The following is a 19441-nucleotide window of genomic DNA, read 5'->3' on the forward strand; positions in this document are numbered from 1 at the left end:
CCATAGTAAAAAGCAGCAAACAAGATATCCCAGGAGGTCAGACTTGAAAGAAGTACATCTCAGAGGAAAAGAACACCCCAACAAAGAAGCCCAGGGAAAACAGCCTTTGAAGTATCCTATTCACTTTCTGGACATATATTTTCAACATGTCTATTCCAAAACATGCATTGTGCATCAAGGAAGCAAGAGGCAAATAAAGCTGCATATAACCTCCCTTTTATTGGACTATGCTGTAGAAAAAAAAGATCCGATTTCCTAACCATCACTTTTCACCAGTGCCTTATTTTATCTGATTAAGAAAACTGATTGCTAAATTGGATGTAAGGAAGATGTGGCTACTTGTGAACTTACTTCATTGACAATATTAATTTTTTGCTGTAGCTCTCATATTAAGCATCATGAGTTCTAATCCAAATAAAGTGTACCTTGACCAGCTGATGCTACGAGACATACTAGAACAAGGATGAAAAAGGTACTCAAAAATACTTCATCTAATTTACTTGTTCTTCTCCTAATCTTACCATCACATGAAACAAATTTCTCACTGTGACAAGATACCTTTTCACCACTTACATCATGTCACAGTATTCAGTTACTACACACTGGGGCTCCAGTTTTACTTACATCACATTAAGTAGCAGTGCCAGGTAAAGTATCAATGGCCTTCACTTCTGAACCTGTTCCTACTTCTGGACCTGAGTGCAGAGTTCCCTAACAAATAAAATTTCAGATATGTTCCAACTCTGCCCTAAGATGAGTGTGAAATAGCATCAACAATGCTGCAGACATGAAGATAACTGGTAGTAAAGGCACTAACCAGAAAACAGCTACTAAGCATCTGCATTTATTCTGAAAGTATGTCTGTTATGCCCAGTGCAATTAACTTCAGTATGGGCTGGATAGGACAGCTCCTACACTACAGGAATAGGACAGTTACGCTCTTGTCCTATTTCCCTAAAAAATTTTATTTTCATTCTACTACACCATGATCTATCAAATTGTGAGGTATAGCTTTCTGTTAGGAACACTATTTATCATTCTTTGCTGTAAAGACCTAATTTTTTCCTTATGCTCATCTTCATTTGTGATTAGGTAAGTCTGCTTTAAAGAGAGAGATGTTTTTGCATGAATTAAAGCCAAATAAAATCCATCACAACATTCTAGCCTACACATTTAGAACTTTCTAATGTAAAGAGAAGATGACATGAAGGGAAAACATTTCTAGTCAATGTACTTGTACCAGAAAATTCATGCCTGAGAGCATTAGAATGCTTTAAAGAAGCTGGACATACTACAGTAGAGACTGTGCCTATTTTTGCTATCTACAACTATTTTTTTGATTAAGGAAAATGTATTTTTTTAATGGAATTCACATATCTTTAGGAAAGGGGAGGGAGTTAGAAAAGCTTAGTCAGAGAGACAGAATTCACGACATTCAAGAAAACAGGTTAGTTAAAACCCAAGAATTATCTTTGATGAGTGCTTTCTTAATCAAATGGCATATTGCAAAGCATTCCTGAAAATAAACTAATCATTTTTAACTAAGAGCAGAAGTTCTCTTCTTCAAATGTAGATGACTTCTTACATATAATCTCTGAAACATGAAGCATGTTAGAAGTATTGTTGCTGAGCTGGTGAACCTGACAAGACCAAAGCAGTAACTTTCAAAATCAAGTGCAATACTGCCTCTGTTCTATATTCACAGTAAACTGAAGGACTCTTCAGGACCAATAAAAATAAGATCATGAAAGATAAATCCAATTATGAGAAGCAAAGAATTTGATTTCCAAACTAGTAATTGTTTCCTGAATGTTTCCATTAACACTATAAAAAGAAAAAGAAGTTTGGCTCAGAGGTTTATATCTGAACTGAAAAAACATGCATTCACATTTCAAATTGCTCCTTTGAATTCCATCCATATAAGAATGATTACACCATCCCCATTTCTATGTTAAATGGCATTTAAAAAATAAAAATAGATTTGAACTATAATCCTAAATTCCCAATGTTTCAGCAACTTCTGATCCAAACTGGGATACAAACTGGATAGTTCTCTGGAAAAACCTCTTCATCTAAAAGGGCTGTCAAGCATTGGAACAGGTAGCCCAGGGCAGTGGTTGAGTCAACATCACTGGACATATTTGAGGGAGGTAGATGTGGCACTTGGGAATACAGTTTAGTGGTCGACCTGGCAAATGTATGCTTTATGGTTGGATTCATGAGCTTAAAGGTCTTTTCCAACCTAAATGATTCTATGACAATAGTTTAAACTTCAAACCACAGGCCTTCAGAATTTTGAGTACTTCAGTACTTACACCTTAATGAAAGCATGCATTGTAATCTGCAAATAAAACAGAAGGTGCCATTGCGTACAAGGTTACTTTCTTGTCCATATTTCATTTGTGTAACAGTCCCCTGACTGAGACCCAAATTCAGAGGTACCTATCACATGTTGGTACACAAGCTTTCCATGTTAATTCTTTTTCTAAGGAAAAGGAATGCAGGGAAATTGCTTTAAAATCAACAGGTGATTTGCTAGTAAAAAGTTAAGCATACACCCACCTTTTATCATTGGGATGGGTGGTTGTTTGGTCTTTGGATATGAGTAGGCTCATTAATTTCAAAACACACAACTCAAGTGTATGAGCATTTAGTTGCCTTCAAGTTTCCAGCTTTACTGCCAAATGACAGTGTGTTTGCTCTTTTTTTTTTTTTTTTTTTTTTTGTGGAAGGGAATCAAAAGGGAATATTTTGGCTGCATTTTACTCACTGGTGAGTGTGCCAATGACAGAAACACATTAAAACAGTTCACATGAATAAAAGTTTTACTTGGTATGTAAATAGAGTTAATTAATCAGGAAAGAGGCAACATTTAAAGAGGGTCACATGCTTTTTTCAAGCAATATATTTTAAATCTCAAAATGTTAAGTACACTCATGGATAGAATAATTGTATTATTAGATTTTAAAACAGTAAATGAAAGTATTACTGATACCAACAGCATTTTCTAACTAAAGCTGAACAAGAACAATTTTGGTTTTCCTCTTTAAAAATGCTGATGGTATTTGTTAATAACTTGGAAGAGGCAGAGTCCTATACCACTGATTTAATTAACTGAAGGGATGATAAAGTGAGGTTAAAACATTTGTTTTTACATTCAAAAAAATCGTATTTTATTCATCAGCAATTCAAGGGGTTCTATGCTTTCCAAGTTTACCAATGCATTTTAATTAAGGTTTTTACAATAAAAGTGACACATAATTAAAAAAAAAAAAAAAAAAAAAACCCTGGCACTGGTAGAATTAATGTAGGACTATGTTTATTACATAGTAAAATTCCAGGTACAAACAGATGGATCAGCAGCCAGAAAACTGAAGTATAAACAAGAAGTAGCAACATTGTTCTGGCTCTGAAGAATCTTCAAAGTACCGATGATATTTTATTTTAGTAAGAAAGTTGTCTAGGGTCTAGCAAAAGCCTAGAAAAGGATTTATTTTCTTTTATACTACAATAAAAGCAGGAAAGAAATAAAAAGTAGAACCTACAGATCTGTGGCCTTTTACCAGTCACATGAAATATCCTGACTTTTGAAGCAGAATGGCTGACAAATGTAGAGCTCCCACACGTTGTCAAGTGAACATCACCAGTTTCTACAATTGGTGCTCGGAATAATTAAACTTATGCAGGCATCCGTGGGCTCACACTTATTAGCTGCTTTCACTGGGACTAAGTCCTGTGTTGGAACTGATGAAGATTATACCATGAATCTATAACCAAAGTTCCTGACAGCCTTAATGAGTTACTTACACGCTTCCTGTGGTGGAGCTGCTGTCCATAAGGAAGGAGCCATTGGTCCTTTCCATCTGCGCAAGCCTGAAAGGCAGGGAAAGACCACGACTTTCAAACAACATGCTGCACAATTTAAACACAGGCAGTGTGAAAATTTATTCTACTTAGAAACAGCTCCGATATGGCAATCTTTGTATACATGATTAGGAATAAACTCCTAGATTTTGTGACAAAACCCTGTAATCCAGAGGACTTTTATGAGAAACTTGTGCTATGATTAATTAATTCTACTTGCCAAACAACAACAAAAAAGTGTATTTTCTAACTCTAGTATAATTATCATTAGCATCGCCACAACTCTCATGGCAAAATTAGTTAAAGAGATGTTTTCACAGATGGTTTTCTTTTTGAATTTTCTAAAGCTGGACTAACAAAAGAGGATGAATCCTTTTTAAATATAGCACATGCAACATCTGAAATTATGCTTGGCAAATAATACCACACTCTGGACAGACAAGTCCTGGAAAACAGCAAAAAAGCAGTATAATTACAGGGAGTCATTGCCTACGGTTCCTCATTTTGGAAGGAATTAATTTAAAAAGTCTAGATTATTAGACTGTATATACAAGGTCATGCAGTTCTTTAAAATCAAAGCAGAAATTTTCGATCTATTCAAGTTTCCAGGAAAGATATACCTTATGTACATGAGAGATGTACATAAAAAATTAGGAACACTCAATGCTCTACACATATATTCAACTGCACCAAATACAGCTATTTCCTTTACTATAAAGATACCTTAATTTCACATATATTTTTGCAAGTGCATTATGCATTACTATAGACATCTTCAAACTTCCTTTTGAAGGGAGTGTGTAAGGCCCTAAAGATCTGGGAACCCTGGTGACTTCTTTTAGAATGGAGCAAGTTTGCCCTTCTGTATATTGGTTAGTATTCCTGAGGGTTGTAGAAGAAGAATAAATGAAGGCACACACTGGGTGTCTTCTTGATTGTCTCATCCCACCATGGCTGGGGTGGGACACTGTGCTCCAACACCTCCCCTGAAGGGAAGAGAATCTCCAAAGTGACTAGAGACACTCAGATCATCTCTGCTCTGGGGCATCTCAAACAAATCTAGTTCACAGTGAGGAACATGCTTACAAGTCACCTTTATAAAGCTATTTAGCTGAGCATCTTTAAATCTTTTGATCAAACATAGTTTTAGAATTTAATCTTCACAGTCCCTTTGTCACATAGGGAAGTAGTACAACCACCATTACTTTTCAGAGAGAAGGGTCTGCCCTGAATCCCTTAGTGAGTAACAGATATTCCAACTCACAGATGCAGATTCCACCATTATCATCACATTTAGGATCTCCATCATTAATGAGGATTTGCTTGGGATAATATGTGGAACCAGCAGATGGCCCTAATCAGAGAGCACAAAGTGAGAGGGAAGGGACCCTAGAGTTGCAAAGAGCCTTCAAAGTAGGATAAAAACTGAAAACTGAGGAAGGAAATTAGAAGCTTCTCAGAGGTGACACAGCACAACAGAACAAGGAGATGGTACCTAATTCCAGGCAGGGGATTTTGTTAACAGAAAAGTGCGAGTTGAATGTTCTTCAATCAGTGACAGTGAAGGCTTTAAGCCCTAATATACTGTTTCTGCTGGGCACTGTCTTATTAAGGAAGCCCTGATAATATTTCTTTAAAGATGCTTAACTGAAAAGATCAGAACAATAAAAAAGATTTATTATATGAAAGACACAGAATTATGTCTTCTGTTCTCAGATTTTATTCCTAGAAGAAAAACAATCCTGAGTATTTTTAGATTACCTATGAAGCAATTAGTATTAAGTTTTCAATTTTGCTAAGCAATGTCTGCACATAGCAGGTACAGATTTAGGTTTGTATCCTGAATGATCACCAAGTGGTACACAGTCCACCTTCAGCTAATCCAATCCCAAACAGAACTGATAAGAGCTGAGGGGGAGGAGAGGGAAAACAGCTATTACACTTAGGACATCCACTGATCCTTAATGAGAGTCCGGAGTTTGAGCTTCATCTGGACACAAAAAGCTACAGTATTGTGGCAACACAGGCTGAAAAAAGGACATAGGTAGACAGAAAATTCTTCCATCACCTAGAGAAATTTAATGCATCTGGTTCGGGGGTTTTATTTGATTACAGCATGGCCTAAGTTATAGATTCAAAGAAATGTTGGTTGATTTATGCGAATGACATGTTTCAAATAACTGAAAAGTTCTATAATGACTTTGTGTGTCATTGTGCTATACTACTAATGAAGGATGAAAATATTTGCTGCTGGGAACAAAAAATTTGGCTGACTGCAGCTAGCCCTTCAGCATTATTTCCTGCCCTATTTTCTCTTGCTGCAAAGAGCACGTGCAGCATATCCTAGGCATTTAAAAAACTGCTCAGAAGATTTTTAAGGTGCTCATAAGTAAGACTGCAGTTAACTTAAACATCCAGTCTGAATTTTTATTCAAAAGACTGAAAAAGTTAACATTGATTTTTAGTTGTGGAGATCAGATATAACAATAAAAACACCTGAAGAAAAACCTAGTCAGTTCCCATGGTACTTATTTTTGAGAGGGTATCTCTGGTTAACGTTTCACCATCATCATGCCCTTAACTCAGAATGAGAGGAAATGGCCTTAAGTTGCGCCAGGTGAGGTTTAGGTTAGATATTACAAAAAGTTTCTTCTGTGAAAAGGTGGTCTGGTATTGGAATAGATTGTCCAAGGAAGAGTTGGAACCACCTGGAAGTGTTCAAAAGGCATGTGGGAGTGGCATATGGACATAGTTTAGTGGTGAACACAGACATGCTGAGTTAACTGTTGGGCTTCATGATTTTAGAGGTCTTTTCCAACTTTGATGATCCTATGATTACCAGCTCTCAATGTACAGAAGAGAGTTCAACAAAACACAGGAACATTGAGATGGACTTGGCGTAACAGACATTTTATCATGACAGGACTAGGGTGATCCCACAGAATCCAGAACATAAAACATCCATCATTACAATCTGGCCTGCTAAAAGCCAATAGTAATGCAGAGTGTCAGCCTATCACAGAAGAAAACAAAACCGTGGGTCTAACATCCTACTGGGAAAACCTGGATATGCAACAAGTTCAGCTTATTTCAAAGGTTAAAAATGAAGAAACAAAACAATAATGGCACATTTTAGAAATAATGCAATTTTGCAACAGTTTCCATTCTGTATGAGAGATGATAGATTTAACACATGTATTTTACATTTAATATGACCGTAATCAGAAGTTAATGATTTAAAAACATTCAACTTACTTTTAAGTACAGAGAATTATATATTTTTAATAAATAATTTCCAATCAGCAGTGTGTATTAAAACCTGCAGGAATCAACCACAGAATGCAATGGACTAGTGAGAAACTGTGTTTCTCTTACCTAGTAGCATACTGTTCTATCCTGGAGTGTGTGTCATCATGAAACAGCTGTGGAGACTGGGAAGGACTAGTTTAAAAATAATAATAAAAAAATTAGTGGTGTCCAAAGCAATTCATTATACAGACAACATTATTTTTAAATCAAGTTAGACTGATGACAAATAAATACATGCACAATATTCCTGAGGGAGTTATTGCTTTGGGTCAGCCATGCCCTATAGTTCAGGGACATCAGATTAGCTGCAACTGAGCTAAAAGAAAACAACTGGCAAATGAGGCTTTCCAGATAAAAGGGTTCTGCATACTCACTCATATTGCTCTGGCCACATACTGATGAGAGTGATAGGACTGTAAGGAAGACAAAAAAAAAGAAAAAAGAGAGAGAAAGACTGAAACTATGAAACAAAAAATTTAGTACCATTAAAGCAAGAGAAAGCTGGAGAAACACAAAATGTTTTAAACAGCAATCCACCCTGAACCAGTAACAACTGATGTAGAAAAGAGACAGCAACACTGCCACGTGTCATGGAGAGACAGAAGATTGGCTTACATACTTAATTTTGTTAAATAAAAATCAATTTAAAGAAAAACCCAAATCAGTGTTATTGATTGAACTGCAGTTTATAAACCATAATCAATTCCATTAAAATTCTGCTCAAGCACTGGAACTTTCATTTTAAAGTAACTAATAAAACGTATTAGAAAAAAAAGTGGGGGTGCAAAAACCCCACCAATAAAAAAACCCCACCAAAAGCCACAGTTATCAATGCTTATTTTCCTTACACATAAAAATAATGAGGTAAATACATATTGTATTACATTCTCACACTTGAATAACTATAAAGGATTTTTTATTCTCTTTAATTTTTTTTAAAAGGAATGTATTACTGAGTTTGCCACCTGCAGGGCGGAGAGCCAATACCAAGAGTTTTCTCAGCATGGTGCTGACAATTTATCTGCATATTTCTCACACGACTGGACCGACAGAATTTTATCCTGACCTGTGATTACAGTTTTGACATTCCAGTTTCTGGCAGCATTGGCAAACTTTCGTCACATTAAAGCAGCTTTGCTTTCCTGTGTTGGTGGCAGCTGAAGACTGCCCTGGTGGGTAACATTTGAACATTTGAATGTGCATTGCTTCCTCAGAAGCCAGGCTATCAATCAGGCAGTTTTCAGATTACTTCCTCCTGTATCTTAAACTGCTAATGAGGATGCTCTGTTTACTTATTGCAAATGAAAGCCACATCCCTCCAGTCATGAAAGCCCTCAGACCATGGGCACTGGCACTGAGCTGCTGTGTGAACGCAGAGCATCTTTGCTGAAGTCTCGCATGGGCTGTTGCTAAGTGGCACTGTGTTCAGACAGTGCAGTAGTGCCACAGACTCCAGGATGTGAGGGACAGTCAGTCCATGAAACTAATTCTAGCACCCTGTCAGCACGTCTTAATTTTGCTCTTGTAAGAGTGTCTTTTGCTGACAACGGCCAAGTGAGTAAATAAAGTGGAGCATTTCTGTCAGCGCCATAAATAATACCGTGGAGACACTGAGAGTGCTCTCTCTGATTAGGCCATGATTATTTCTGAAGCCTGTAGGACCCTAATTAACTCAGAGATTTCTAATTCCAGGAATTTTGACATAATCAAATATGCAGTGCAGTTCCAAAAACCCAGTCTTCTCAAAAGCATTCTCTCTAAAACAGCTATTACCAACATTACCTGCTTTGTCCATTACCATGGACATTGTAAAGTCCATGGCTTTATAATGAAATGCTGATGAAAATCTAAGCATAAAATATGTTACTTTAAAAATAATAGAGAAGATCTGCAAATAATGTGAAACAATACAAAATAATATAGCACAAGTGTCTGCAACTGCTGTTGGCTATCTTTTGAATTGCAGCTTTTTGTTTCTGACAGAATAGGCCAGTGACTCCAGGAGCAATTGCTCTATAAATCAAGCTTACGTCTCCAGGTTGTCACCCTCCAATACTGTTTGCACAGGTAAGTAGCCAAGTCGGGGATGCTTTGCAAAATACTTCTTTGACCGGAATTTATTCTTCAGCACCTTTGTGAAGTCCCGTACATCTTCCCCAGATGTTGTCTTAAATAGAAAAAAGAAATAAAATTCAACATTACTAAATAGTACTGATTTAATATCAATATTATTGACTTATACTGCTGGTACCGTCCTGAAAAAGAATATGAGGAAGAACTTTAAGATTTCAATGATGCTAAAATTGCCTTTTCAGTCTTCTGAGATACAGTACAATAATAATGCTAATGGACCTAAAAATTCTCTTCTACTGAAAAATAATAACAAGGCTTCAAATTCCCAGCGATAAATGCATTTATCAATTACCTTATAAATTAGAGAAAAATTGACATAGGTTCAAGTCTTAAGTGAAACATTTATAACCAGCCTTAAAAACCACAAAAAATTAATTTTTCAGAAGAACTAAAGAGGGCAAATCAGTTGGTAAGATACAGCCTTCTGTATTCACAAAGTTTGACAAAATACTCACTGCCTCCCATTTTAGACCTACAACAGAAATCACAAGATGGAAGTGGTATGTGCTAAACCATTCTCTGCTGCAATGGCTGAGATTTTCATAAGCATTTTCTCTAGTTACCAAATATCTCCCTATGGGATTCTGCCACTACCTGTAATACTCCAGAGTCAAACAAACACACAGATGATGTGTACAGCCACTGTTCAAAAGCACAGGCAGACCTGATAAGAACAATTAGTGCCAGAAGTAACAAACTGAGACTGATTCAGTGGTCTCCTTACTACCAAAGAGTAAGATTAGGACATAGATAAGCCACAAGATTCTACAAATCTAAATTTACAAGTTACAATCAACATCTTCCAACCCTCCCAGCAGCGTTTTTACTGGTCCTGACTGATGCACCCTCTTCCAAAACTGCTCTCTGCTCCCTCCCTGCCCACAGCCCTATCCTGAGAACAAAATTAAAATTTACTCAACTGCTTGTAAAAATAATTTTAACTGGTGATAATCACAGCAACAATGGCAGCACTGCTTTGGTAGTACTATTCAGCGAACTTCGGCTACAAAAGCAGGGATACATACAGGCATAAAACACAAGGCAAAAATGGCAATAAAGAGATCTGCAGGAAGAAACAATAATATACAGTCTGCCTTTAAAGTGTATGTGCTCAGACTGTGCTGAGTACTTCAACAGAGCATCTCCTTCCAGACGGTACTATTGAGCTTTTTTCTTTCAACTGCAGTGAAGAAAATGTGGCCATTCACCTCCAGAATTACCTGAAGATTTGCAACAGCTTTTACAGATTTCCAATCCAGCCTCTGCAACAAACTAGAAATTGCATTGCTGTACCCTCTGCTTTGGGAGAAGCCTGTTGGCATCAAAGGATGCCAAAGCGGATGGACAACCGTGTGGAAATAGAGAGGAAGACTTGAGTTTTGTAATCTCTTTCCTGATGTACTACAAAGAGGTATAGGAGCAGGTCAGGCAAACTATTCTCTGCTGTCAAAACATAAAAATACTTCCATATCCATCTCCATATTTTAATGTATATATAATATATGCAGTTACAAACTTTGTAATGCACATCAGGCAAGCAATAAAAACAGTAAATAATCAAACTGGTGTTGGTAAGAGTTTCTCGTATGTGGCTTTAAAAAGTAGACAACAAACAGAGCAAGTTTGTGACCAAGAGGTATTTGAACCCCTGAATTTTAATATAAGTGAATCCAGGAAGGCTTCACAAAATCATTCTCAAAAAGCATCTCTCCACCCGCTGCACCATCCAAAGAAGGAACATGAGGCAATGCAAAAGGCTGCTTACTCTCATGAAGAGTAACTCCAGCAAATGGAACTCTGCCTCAAGGCCAAGAAATGAAAATTTTAATACCCATACGTTGTAGAAATAAATGTCTACTGAGCTGCCAAACTTTTCCTCTGGTGTGTTCTTTATTCGGTATGACAGCCTGATTCTTGGAAAGAAGACTAATATGACTGTACTGACTGAGCACTGCAAATACTAACCAATGAAATTTGAGCAGATTTGAAAAAACAATTTTAATTTATATGCAATTAAGATGCAACTCCGAAAAATGTCTTCTATTTTTTTTTTTTCTTTTGGGCATATAACTGCAAAATACAATCCAAAATCATGCCAAGGGGATGCACTACAATGTTTTCCTTTAAAAAAAAGAATAGCCAGGAACTGTTGTGTAGAATCTATCTTCTAAATTAAAACTAGCAGGTACCTTGTACACTTCCCTACGTCATGACATCTTGACTATTTCCACACAAATCAATAGTACAAATAGCACCATTGTTACAGAACTACTTCAAAAGCAAAGAAAAAATACTTTCCTTCACTGAAAATTCAGTCTAAAGACCATGCTTTCAAACTCAATTTAAAATCTCAGTTCTTAGAGCAAGACAAAGTTCAGGAAGAAACACTTAATATCCATGGCTGCACACACAAATAACTAAAAAAACATTGGTAGCGCAAAGTCTCAAGGTGTCAGTAGCTACAATCTGTAACAATCGACAAACTGGCATCAGCACTCTTCAATACACCAGACAGGCATACAGAGAATTATAAGCAACAAACTAACATACAATTACTTGTAGTCCAATAAAAATTTAAGAAATCAGGATTTCCTGGAAAACAGTGAAAAACACCCCTGAGTATGGTGAAATATGTTTTTCACACATATACAAAACAGTTGGTATATGCCTTCAGAATACTGAAAATAGAACAAGTCTTCATTGGTAAAAAGTAATACCAAGATTGAAATAAACTAACTGTAGAGCTCTACATTAAATAACATGTTACATAAAAATTACAATAAATATATGAAACATGAATAAATCATATAGAATACTTACAATACATATATATTTTTTATTTTATTTCTCACTATTCTTTTTTTCAAAGAAGGAGTAATAATAGAAGCCCACATTCTTATTCCTTTCACTGCACCTACATATGTAAAAGGACTAGTCTGCACCTAAGTCATCATTCTCTTAATTACATTTATTATATCTAACACAAAACCAATTAGCTGTTTTAATATACACAGAGAAACCGATTCCCAGAAGAGATGTGAACCTCACTAATGTATGCTTTCATTAAGCCCAGCCAGACATTCATGGGTTATGAGGAAGCTGGTAACAAATGTACACAGACACTCAATATTAACAAGGAAATTCCAAGAAAATATGTTTTGTATAAAATGACACATTATTTGTATAATAATCTCTGCTCAGAGATGCAAAATTTATAGTATAAAATGACATCTACGTTGTTGAAAAGACTTTCAGTTTATTCTTTAATTAGGTTATTAAAGGTATACTAACTGTATTACGCTGTCACTCTCACATCAGTGATGTCTGCACTGGGTAGCTTTGAGAAGATTACCCTTCTGTGACCACTTTCCAATACGGGCAATTTCTTAGCAATTTCTCACCAAGAGGAGAGATCAATTATAAATTTTGTGGTTTTCAGTTTACTCCAATGACGTCAAGCTGTAATTTCAAGAGTAACTAACAAATAAGCTATTCTTCTCAAGGTGAATGGTAATCTCTGAATTCCACAGCTGCAAGTGATGTTCTGCATGTGAAATAGCCAGATTCAACCATTCTTGCAACTTTCTTTCATCTTCCCCACAGAACAATCCCATTTTGTTAACAGTGAAGCATCATGCCTGGTGCACTGCTAAGCATGTCAGGATGAAACCGCTGACTTAGTTGTGTCAGTTTGTTGCTTATAAAACACCGAGGCTGCTTAATGTTCAGGAATGTATCTGTCTTCTCTGAATGTCGGTAGGAATTAAGTTTTCAGATGACTTACTTAGAGGAGAAGTCTTAACAGGCGCTATTTCAAATAAGCTTTACTGTGCCTGGAAAAAAAATTCACTCTAGGATGAACTATCATTCAGCCAATAATTTCTAATGTCTTGACTATCATGTTCTGAGCTCCTGTAGGGAAATAAAATTCTGGTCATCTGGAAGATGAAGGGGCTATCCTTAGTTAGCATTGTTTTGTATAGAAAGGCTACCAAAAATTACTTCCCTAAAATACGGAGCTGGGCCAGGTGAGTTGCACAGAACTACAAAAATTTTCATTAAGGCAAGAAAATAAGACTACTTCCAATGGGAAAATTTTCAGAACTGTGATTTGATATTTGTGCATTACTCCAGAAAAGCTTCTTTTTATATTCCTTGCTGTGGAATATAGGATTTGCAAAGTGGAAACAGTTCGGAGGAAGAAAATAGATGCAGTAAATATTTCCGTGTGAAATTCAAAGGATCCATTGGTACAGAAACCCACATTAATGTAACACAAGTGCCACTATTGAGAGGATTTCCATTGAAAAAAAATCTAAAAATAAACCATGTAGGTAGTTACGTAGGACTATTCCCAAATTAGATACTAGGAAAATCTAACAATATTTTTACACATCTGTGTAAAATTCTACATTAAAAATCTTACTTCTCCATCTTTTCAGAGAAAGACTGTGTAAAGGTGAAAAATAAATTAGAATAACTGCATTTCTACTACTTAAGAGAGAATTATGTTTTCAGATGCTTCTCAAACACATCTTTAAATTCTGGATGAAAGAAAAGACATAACTGAAGTCATTATAATCTTGTTTGGGTTTTTTTGGTTGGTTTTTTTGGGGGTTTTTTTTGGGTTTTTTGTTTTTTTCTTTTTCATTTTCAGCATCAAGAAAACTAAATTGCAAGAGCTAGGACAAATGCAAAATGGCATTACAGATTAGAATGCAGTAAATACATAGAGCTATGTGGAGTAAATGGTCCTAATCTGAAATTATAAAGCAATTCTTACCTAATGCAAATATCACAAAACTCATTAAAATGGAGAGCATATTCCTTAACCCATTCTCCAAATTATTTTAAATTTAAGAAGAACTTACTATGCTTCTGAGAAATCCCTTTATACCCTACACTGAACTGCTCACCTGAAGACAATTAAATGGTCTTCCTCCATCTGTGACTAAGCTCCAGTTCCAAATGCCAGCTGAAGTAATGGAAGCATTTTTTTTACCTATTTATTGCTAGTATTCTTGATAAAAATTTATTAATATGCATTAGCAGTAACAAAGTGAAGCTGGATTTTATTCATGCAGTTTGATGAGTACATGCATTTGTACTCTGCTTTTCAACACTGGCCAAAAAAGCAACATTTTAACATCAACAGCCTTTGAATTTAGTTGAAAAGATAAAGCACTCTTCCTGCTCAGGCTATTTGTACTGTAATATAATGGATTCTAAGGAACAATTCAGTGGCCTTTGGTACTTTTATTTTATTTCACAGACTCAGGTCTATGCTATTTTCCAGGCATTATTCCATTTAAATATATAAGTTATTCTACTAACTGCAAAAAATTTTGCAATTCTTGACTACTGTATTGCATTTAATGAGTTCAATATGCAGAGAGGTTTAGCAACAAGTTAGTATACCAACCATAGTGTATTATTACAAATAGAAAGAATAAATAATACAGGATTCTTTTTGTGAAATCAATTCTTTATTCCAGACCTAGACCAGGTAAGACTTGTTAAAATAGATTGTATGTGGGTAGTGATTATGGAAGTCTAACAGGCATGTAGGTCTGTTCATATAATGGGTCATTTCTTTTTACAGAAAAGGAGGTAGCAGAGTGTACTCACATCAGGACCCAAGTAAAATTTCAGCTCTCATATTCAGCTTCCAAATTAACAGGGGTCAATGCTGGACCTCTAATGTTATGCATCACCTAAATTATACGCCATTTCTTTAATTCTGCTTTCCTTAAAACTTCCCCGAGCTCCTTCTTTTCCCCCTTACACACTGGCCTTCCTTCATTCACTCTAATCAAGAATGTAATTTTACTCCCCTTATTATGCCAAAGTAGATTCATCTCATTCCTCCTATATGTCATGGAAAGAAGGGACTTTTGCCTTATGTTACCTTATTTTACATCTAACATTGCTTTAAAACGACGTACTTTCTGCAGCAGTAACAGAAATCTTCATTATAATATGAGCCATCCCTATTCCCAGGGACAGAGAGCCATTTCCAGAATATATTTTTCAGTTTGTCAGCCTTCACTGGGAAATGAGATGGCTCACAGTTACATAATGTGGACTTGTTTAACAAGAAGTGAAAATTCCTCTTAGATATCAAATCTGCTGCTTCAGACAAAACCTGGAATTCATCAGAAATATACCATCCTCTTCTAGGGAAAGTACAATACCCCACACCAAATGCAATCTGTATTTGACTAACTCAACAGGAAGGATATCTTATCCTGCAGACCAGCATTATGTATTTCAACACTCCTTACACCTCAATTTCTGAATTTTCTGCATATTACAGGCAGTACCAAAGAACATTTCTGTTCCACTAAAGATGAGGTTTATAAGGAGAAAAAAAGTGAATTTTTAATGATGTCTAATCATAGACCTCCAGATCCTGAGGTTAGAACACTCATGTGAAAAAATATAATAAACATTAGAACCAGCTAAAAAAACAAGTCTATTTTAAAAATATTCTTCAGAGTATACCCTGACATGTCAAATTATCAATAAAATCCTAACATTTGGTTACAGAACTAATGAAAATACATTAACATAATTCATGGTTTTTTCTGACAACAATGAAGTAAAACACTACTTAATAGAATTTGAATTCCATTACAGGAGACACACCAGATGAAAGAGAAAGGAAAAAAAACAGGTAGTAAGTCCAACAACTACAGCAAAAGAGTCAAATAACTCAATGAATTTTTGCTACCATAAGAACGCACAGAATCTTGTAACACTATTGAAAATTGAAATAACTCTATTCAATCAGCTCTAGTTACATTCTGGTCTGAATTTTTCTGAGCATACAGACCTCTCACAACTGTTGTATAGAGTACATACCAATTATCCTATTAATTTATTTCTGAGTTAAAATTCTTGAATGTAAACAACTACCTGATTAAAAAAAGTGAGAGTGGTATTTGCATGTAGCAACCCAGCCACTCCTTCACTTAAGACAGACTCCTAGGAATCTCCTTAGAAAATTGTGTTTGAAATATCATTAGGAAAATACTGTGTTAAAAAATTATTTTTTGTTAGCTACTGCTGGTAAACATCTCACACCATTTCTGGTTAGAAACTATCAATTCTATTTATTTTTTTCCAGCAACACACCAACTTTTATATATCCCAGTAAACAGTAATTACACAGCAGAATGAAACACAACCTATTTCTAATCACACTTTAAAGAAGCAACCAAAATGCTGGACCCAAAACCAAAGATCGCACCCCCCTAAAAATATGAATGTGCATTACTAGAATATTAAATATTCTTTACCATGGTATAGCAATAGTAAAGTGAGTCCTTTTTCTCTGATAGGTTCTTACCCTTACAGTGTGTGTATATATGTAAGTATACAAGAACAGCGGATACATTTAATATTCAAGCTTTGTTTTACCAATCAGAAGTGAAGTTTAAGTTCTCTCAGAGGTGGGTACTGCTACCCATTTCTATAGAATCCAAATGGTACCCACAAAAAATCAGCAAACCCTGCAAAGTTCCTGACAAGCCATATTAAACATATGAAAAAGAAATCCTGGCTAGGTAACAAAGGCTATGAAAAAAAATTTAGACCTAAAATATGGGTTGTTATCCACTAGAAACACTGAGTAAATTGGTACTCACAGGTATACAGTACTCCACCATTGGATAATGCAATTTATGCCCCTTTGCTGTACGGCCAGAAAAGAAACAGCTCTGACAGACATCGTAGTTGAAATGTTTTAAGCTCCGGTACCTGTGGGGACATTAAACCAAGTCATTAGAGTTTCCTAAGTTTACTTCTAATTAAGCCTCACAAAGAAAATTACTCTCTGAAATGGTGTCACCTGCTTTTCAGCAGCAGCAACACAAGGACACAGTGAGTTTGTTGGGATTAGCTCAGAGAGAATTTTGAAGTGTGTGGGTGTGCACAACCAGGACGTGGCACAGCCAACGCTCATCACAGCTGCAGGCCCAGGGACATCAGTGCCACTGCAGCAGCTTCAGGGGACACAGGAAACCTGCAGCCCTCTTAGCCCACTTCCCAGAACCTTCCTACACTACATACCTCACTGAGTATTTAAAAGTTTATGTCTCCATATCAATATAGAGCCATTGTCAATCCCCTGCTGCCCAAGTCGCTTTGATGCAGAAAATCCTACAGGCATCAACTTCATAGATGAACTGGGAAGAATTTATAATTTTTAAGTTTTTATTGACTTTAAGCTATATTGCTTTAGTTTTTCTTTTCCTCTATTTACTATTCAGATGATATCTCAAAAAACCTTTCATAAACCAGACTGGTTTATTTTTGTTTTTATACTGAACAGTTATATTTAATGTTTGTAAATCATTTTGATGCTCAGAAATCCTACACACATCTCAGAAAATTAAATTCTCGAGAATTTGTGAATTGTAAGAATAATTTAAAATTCAGTTAAAAATACACAATGATTTGTTTAATTTTGGTCTTTTTTTTAAAAGAGTGTATGTATAAATAGGGTAACAAACTTCTACAGTATCCCTTGTACTAAATGTAATCACCAGCAGCGTGATTTATTTAGACTAAAGCAACAATTCAATTCCAGATTCCACCCACTGTTTCTATGCTATGGCTGTTCTGACTGGATGAGGTAATATCATTTGTATGCAACTAAACTAACTGAACCAAATTGAATAGCTACTGAATAGTTACAAGTTTAAATTAAATTGCTTCCTGAGAGCAGTTTTCAGTACCCGTCTACACTTTTCCCCTGTTGAGTTTTATGTTTTGTTTTGCAAGAGAATATGTGTCTATAAATGTAAAGGTTCACTTCAAAAGATGCTGATCCAACTTCTTTATAATCTTTTCTCAGAGCCTGTGCATTAAACGGCCACATTTACCTTCTGCTGGGATGCAAGATGTTTTGTTGTTGCAGATCTTTAACTTCATAGTAGAAGTTATTTAGAATGACCCATTCTAAACAGGTCTTTGTCTTTTTTTCTATCTCTCTGCCCTCCTACACATAGTACAACTTAGACAACTATAACATAGCTGAGCTAGAGCTTTGTTACCCTATGCTTCCTCAAACAATAATAAAGAGAACACTTAAGAGAATTTCATCTCCTCTTAAGACAGGCAACAAAGTTTGATCAGATTTATTACTTTTGCAAATACTGAAATACCTATATTTATAATAAAAAAAAATAAAAAGAGGGTTGCTAGCTCAATCCTGTAAGATTGACTAAAGCCAGCATTCCTACAAATAGGCAAGATGAATCAGACCTCAGGATTCATATTATTATCCTCTAAAATAATAGAAAGATGGAGAACAAAAAGCACAGTGAACAAAAATTACTCCTCTACCTAGATATCTAAAGAAAAATTTTAGAAGCACTTACATGATAGACTGCTTTATATTTTTCCTAGATAATACATCAGACTCCATGGCCACAGTAGAGGAAAAAGCCAGTTATGCTTAACTCTAGCTCTAGCCTCTACTGTAGATTTTGGGGGTGGGGGTTGCTTTATACACAGGAGCAATCAATGCACAAATGCATGTTAGTCATAACTACTTACTGAAGGGTACCAACTACAGTTTAGGAGATTAACATGGAGAATATTCCCCATGTAATCTTTGCTTTTAGAATTCACATCTTTCTTTGAAAAGACAAAAGTTAGATTATGTTCAGGGGCATAGACAGGGACTTTGCAAGTCTCATCACAGCAACATATCAGTGTTTGGTTTAAGCAGGGGAAGACTGATGTTGAAGGGTGTTTTATACTGCCTGGCGTAAGTTAGTTTCCCAAGCCTTATGCAGGAGAGCAGACAGACAGTCCACATTTCTTCTTACTGATCACCTTCTTTTGATCTTATGCTTACAGAACACATGGGCTGCATTTCTACTTCATCTGCTGTCTCTTGGATCCACCAATCCAAAAACACCTGATGACAGCCTACCCTATACCTCTATCACTCACAGGACCACTGAGTGTCTAACAGCAGCACTGCATGAGCCAGAACTGCACTGGCTCAGGCCACACTGTGGCCTCACCACACAGATCCCATGTTAAAGAAGGAAAACAGTGGAAAAACAGACAGCAGGAACTTCACTTGTTAGAAGACTTAAAAATGTGGATATTTTCAGAG

General features: G+C 36.0%; 1 protein-coding gene across 1 annotated transcript in view; it reads right to left on the reverse strand.

Annotated features, from left to right (window-relative positions):
• UTRN (utrophin) overlaps positions 1-19441 on the reverse strand; it is a 324375-nt gene that overhangs the window by 17695 nt on the left and 287239 nt on the right. Inside the window, exons 65-69 of the mRNA XM_082303315.1 lie at positions 16956-17067; positions 9204-9340; positions 7548-7586; positions 7240-7305; positions 3808-3873 (exon numbers count right to left, since the gene is read on the reverse strand). Coding sequence (XP_082159441.1) covers positions 3808-3873; positions 7240-7305; positions 7548-7586; positions 9204-9340; positions 16956-17067 — 420 coding nt within the window. The remainder of the gene's footprint in view (positions 1-3807; positions 3874-7239; positions 7306-7547; positions 7587-9203; positions 9341-16955; positions 17068-19441) is intronic.

The sequence above is a fragment of the Coloeus monedula genome (assembly GCF_965178545.1).
Source record: "Coloeus monedula genome assembly, chromosome: 2".
In the NCBI taxonomy this organism is placed as follows: domain Eukaryota; kingdom Metazoa; phylum Chordata; class Aves; order Passeriformes; family Corvidae; genus Coloeus; species Coloeus monedula.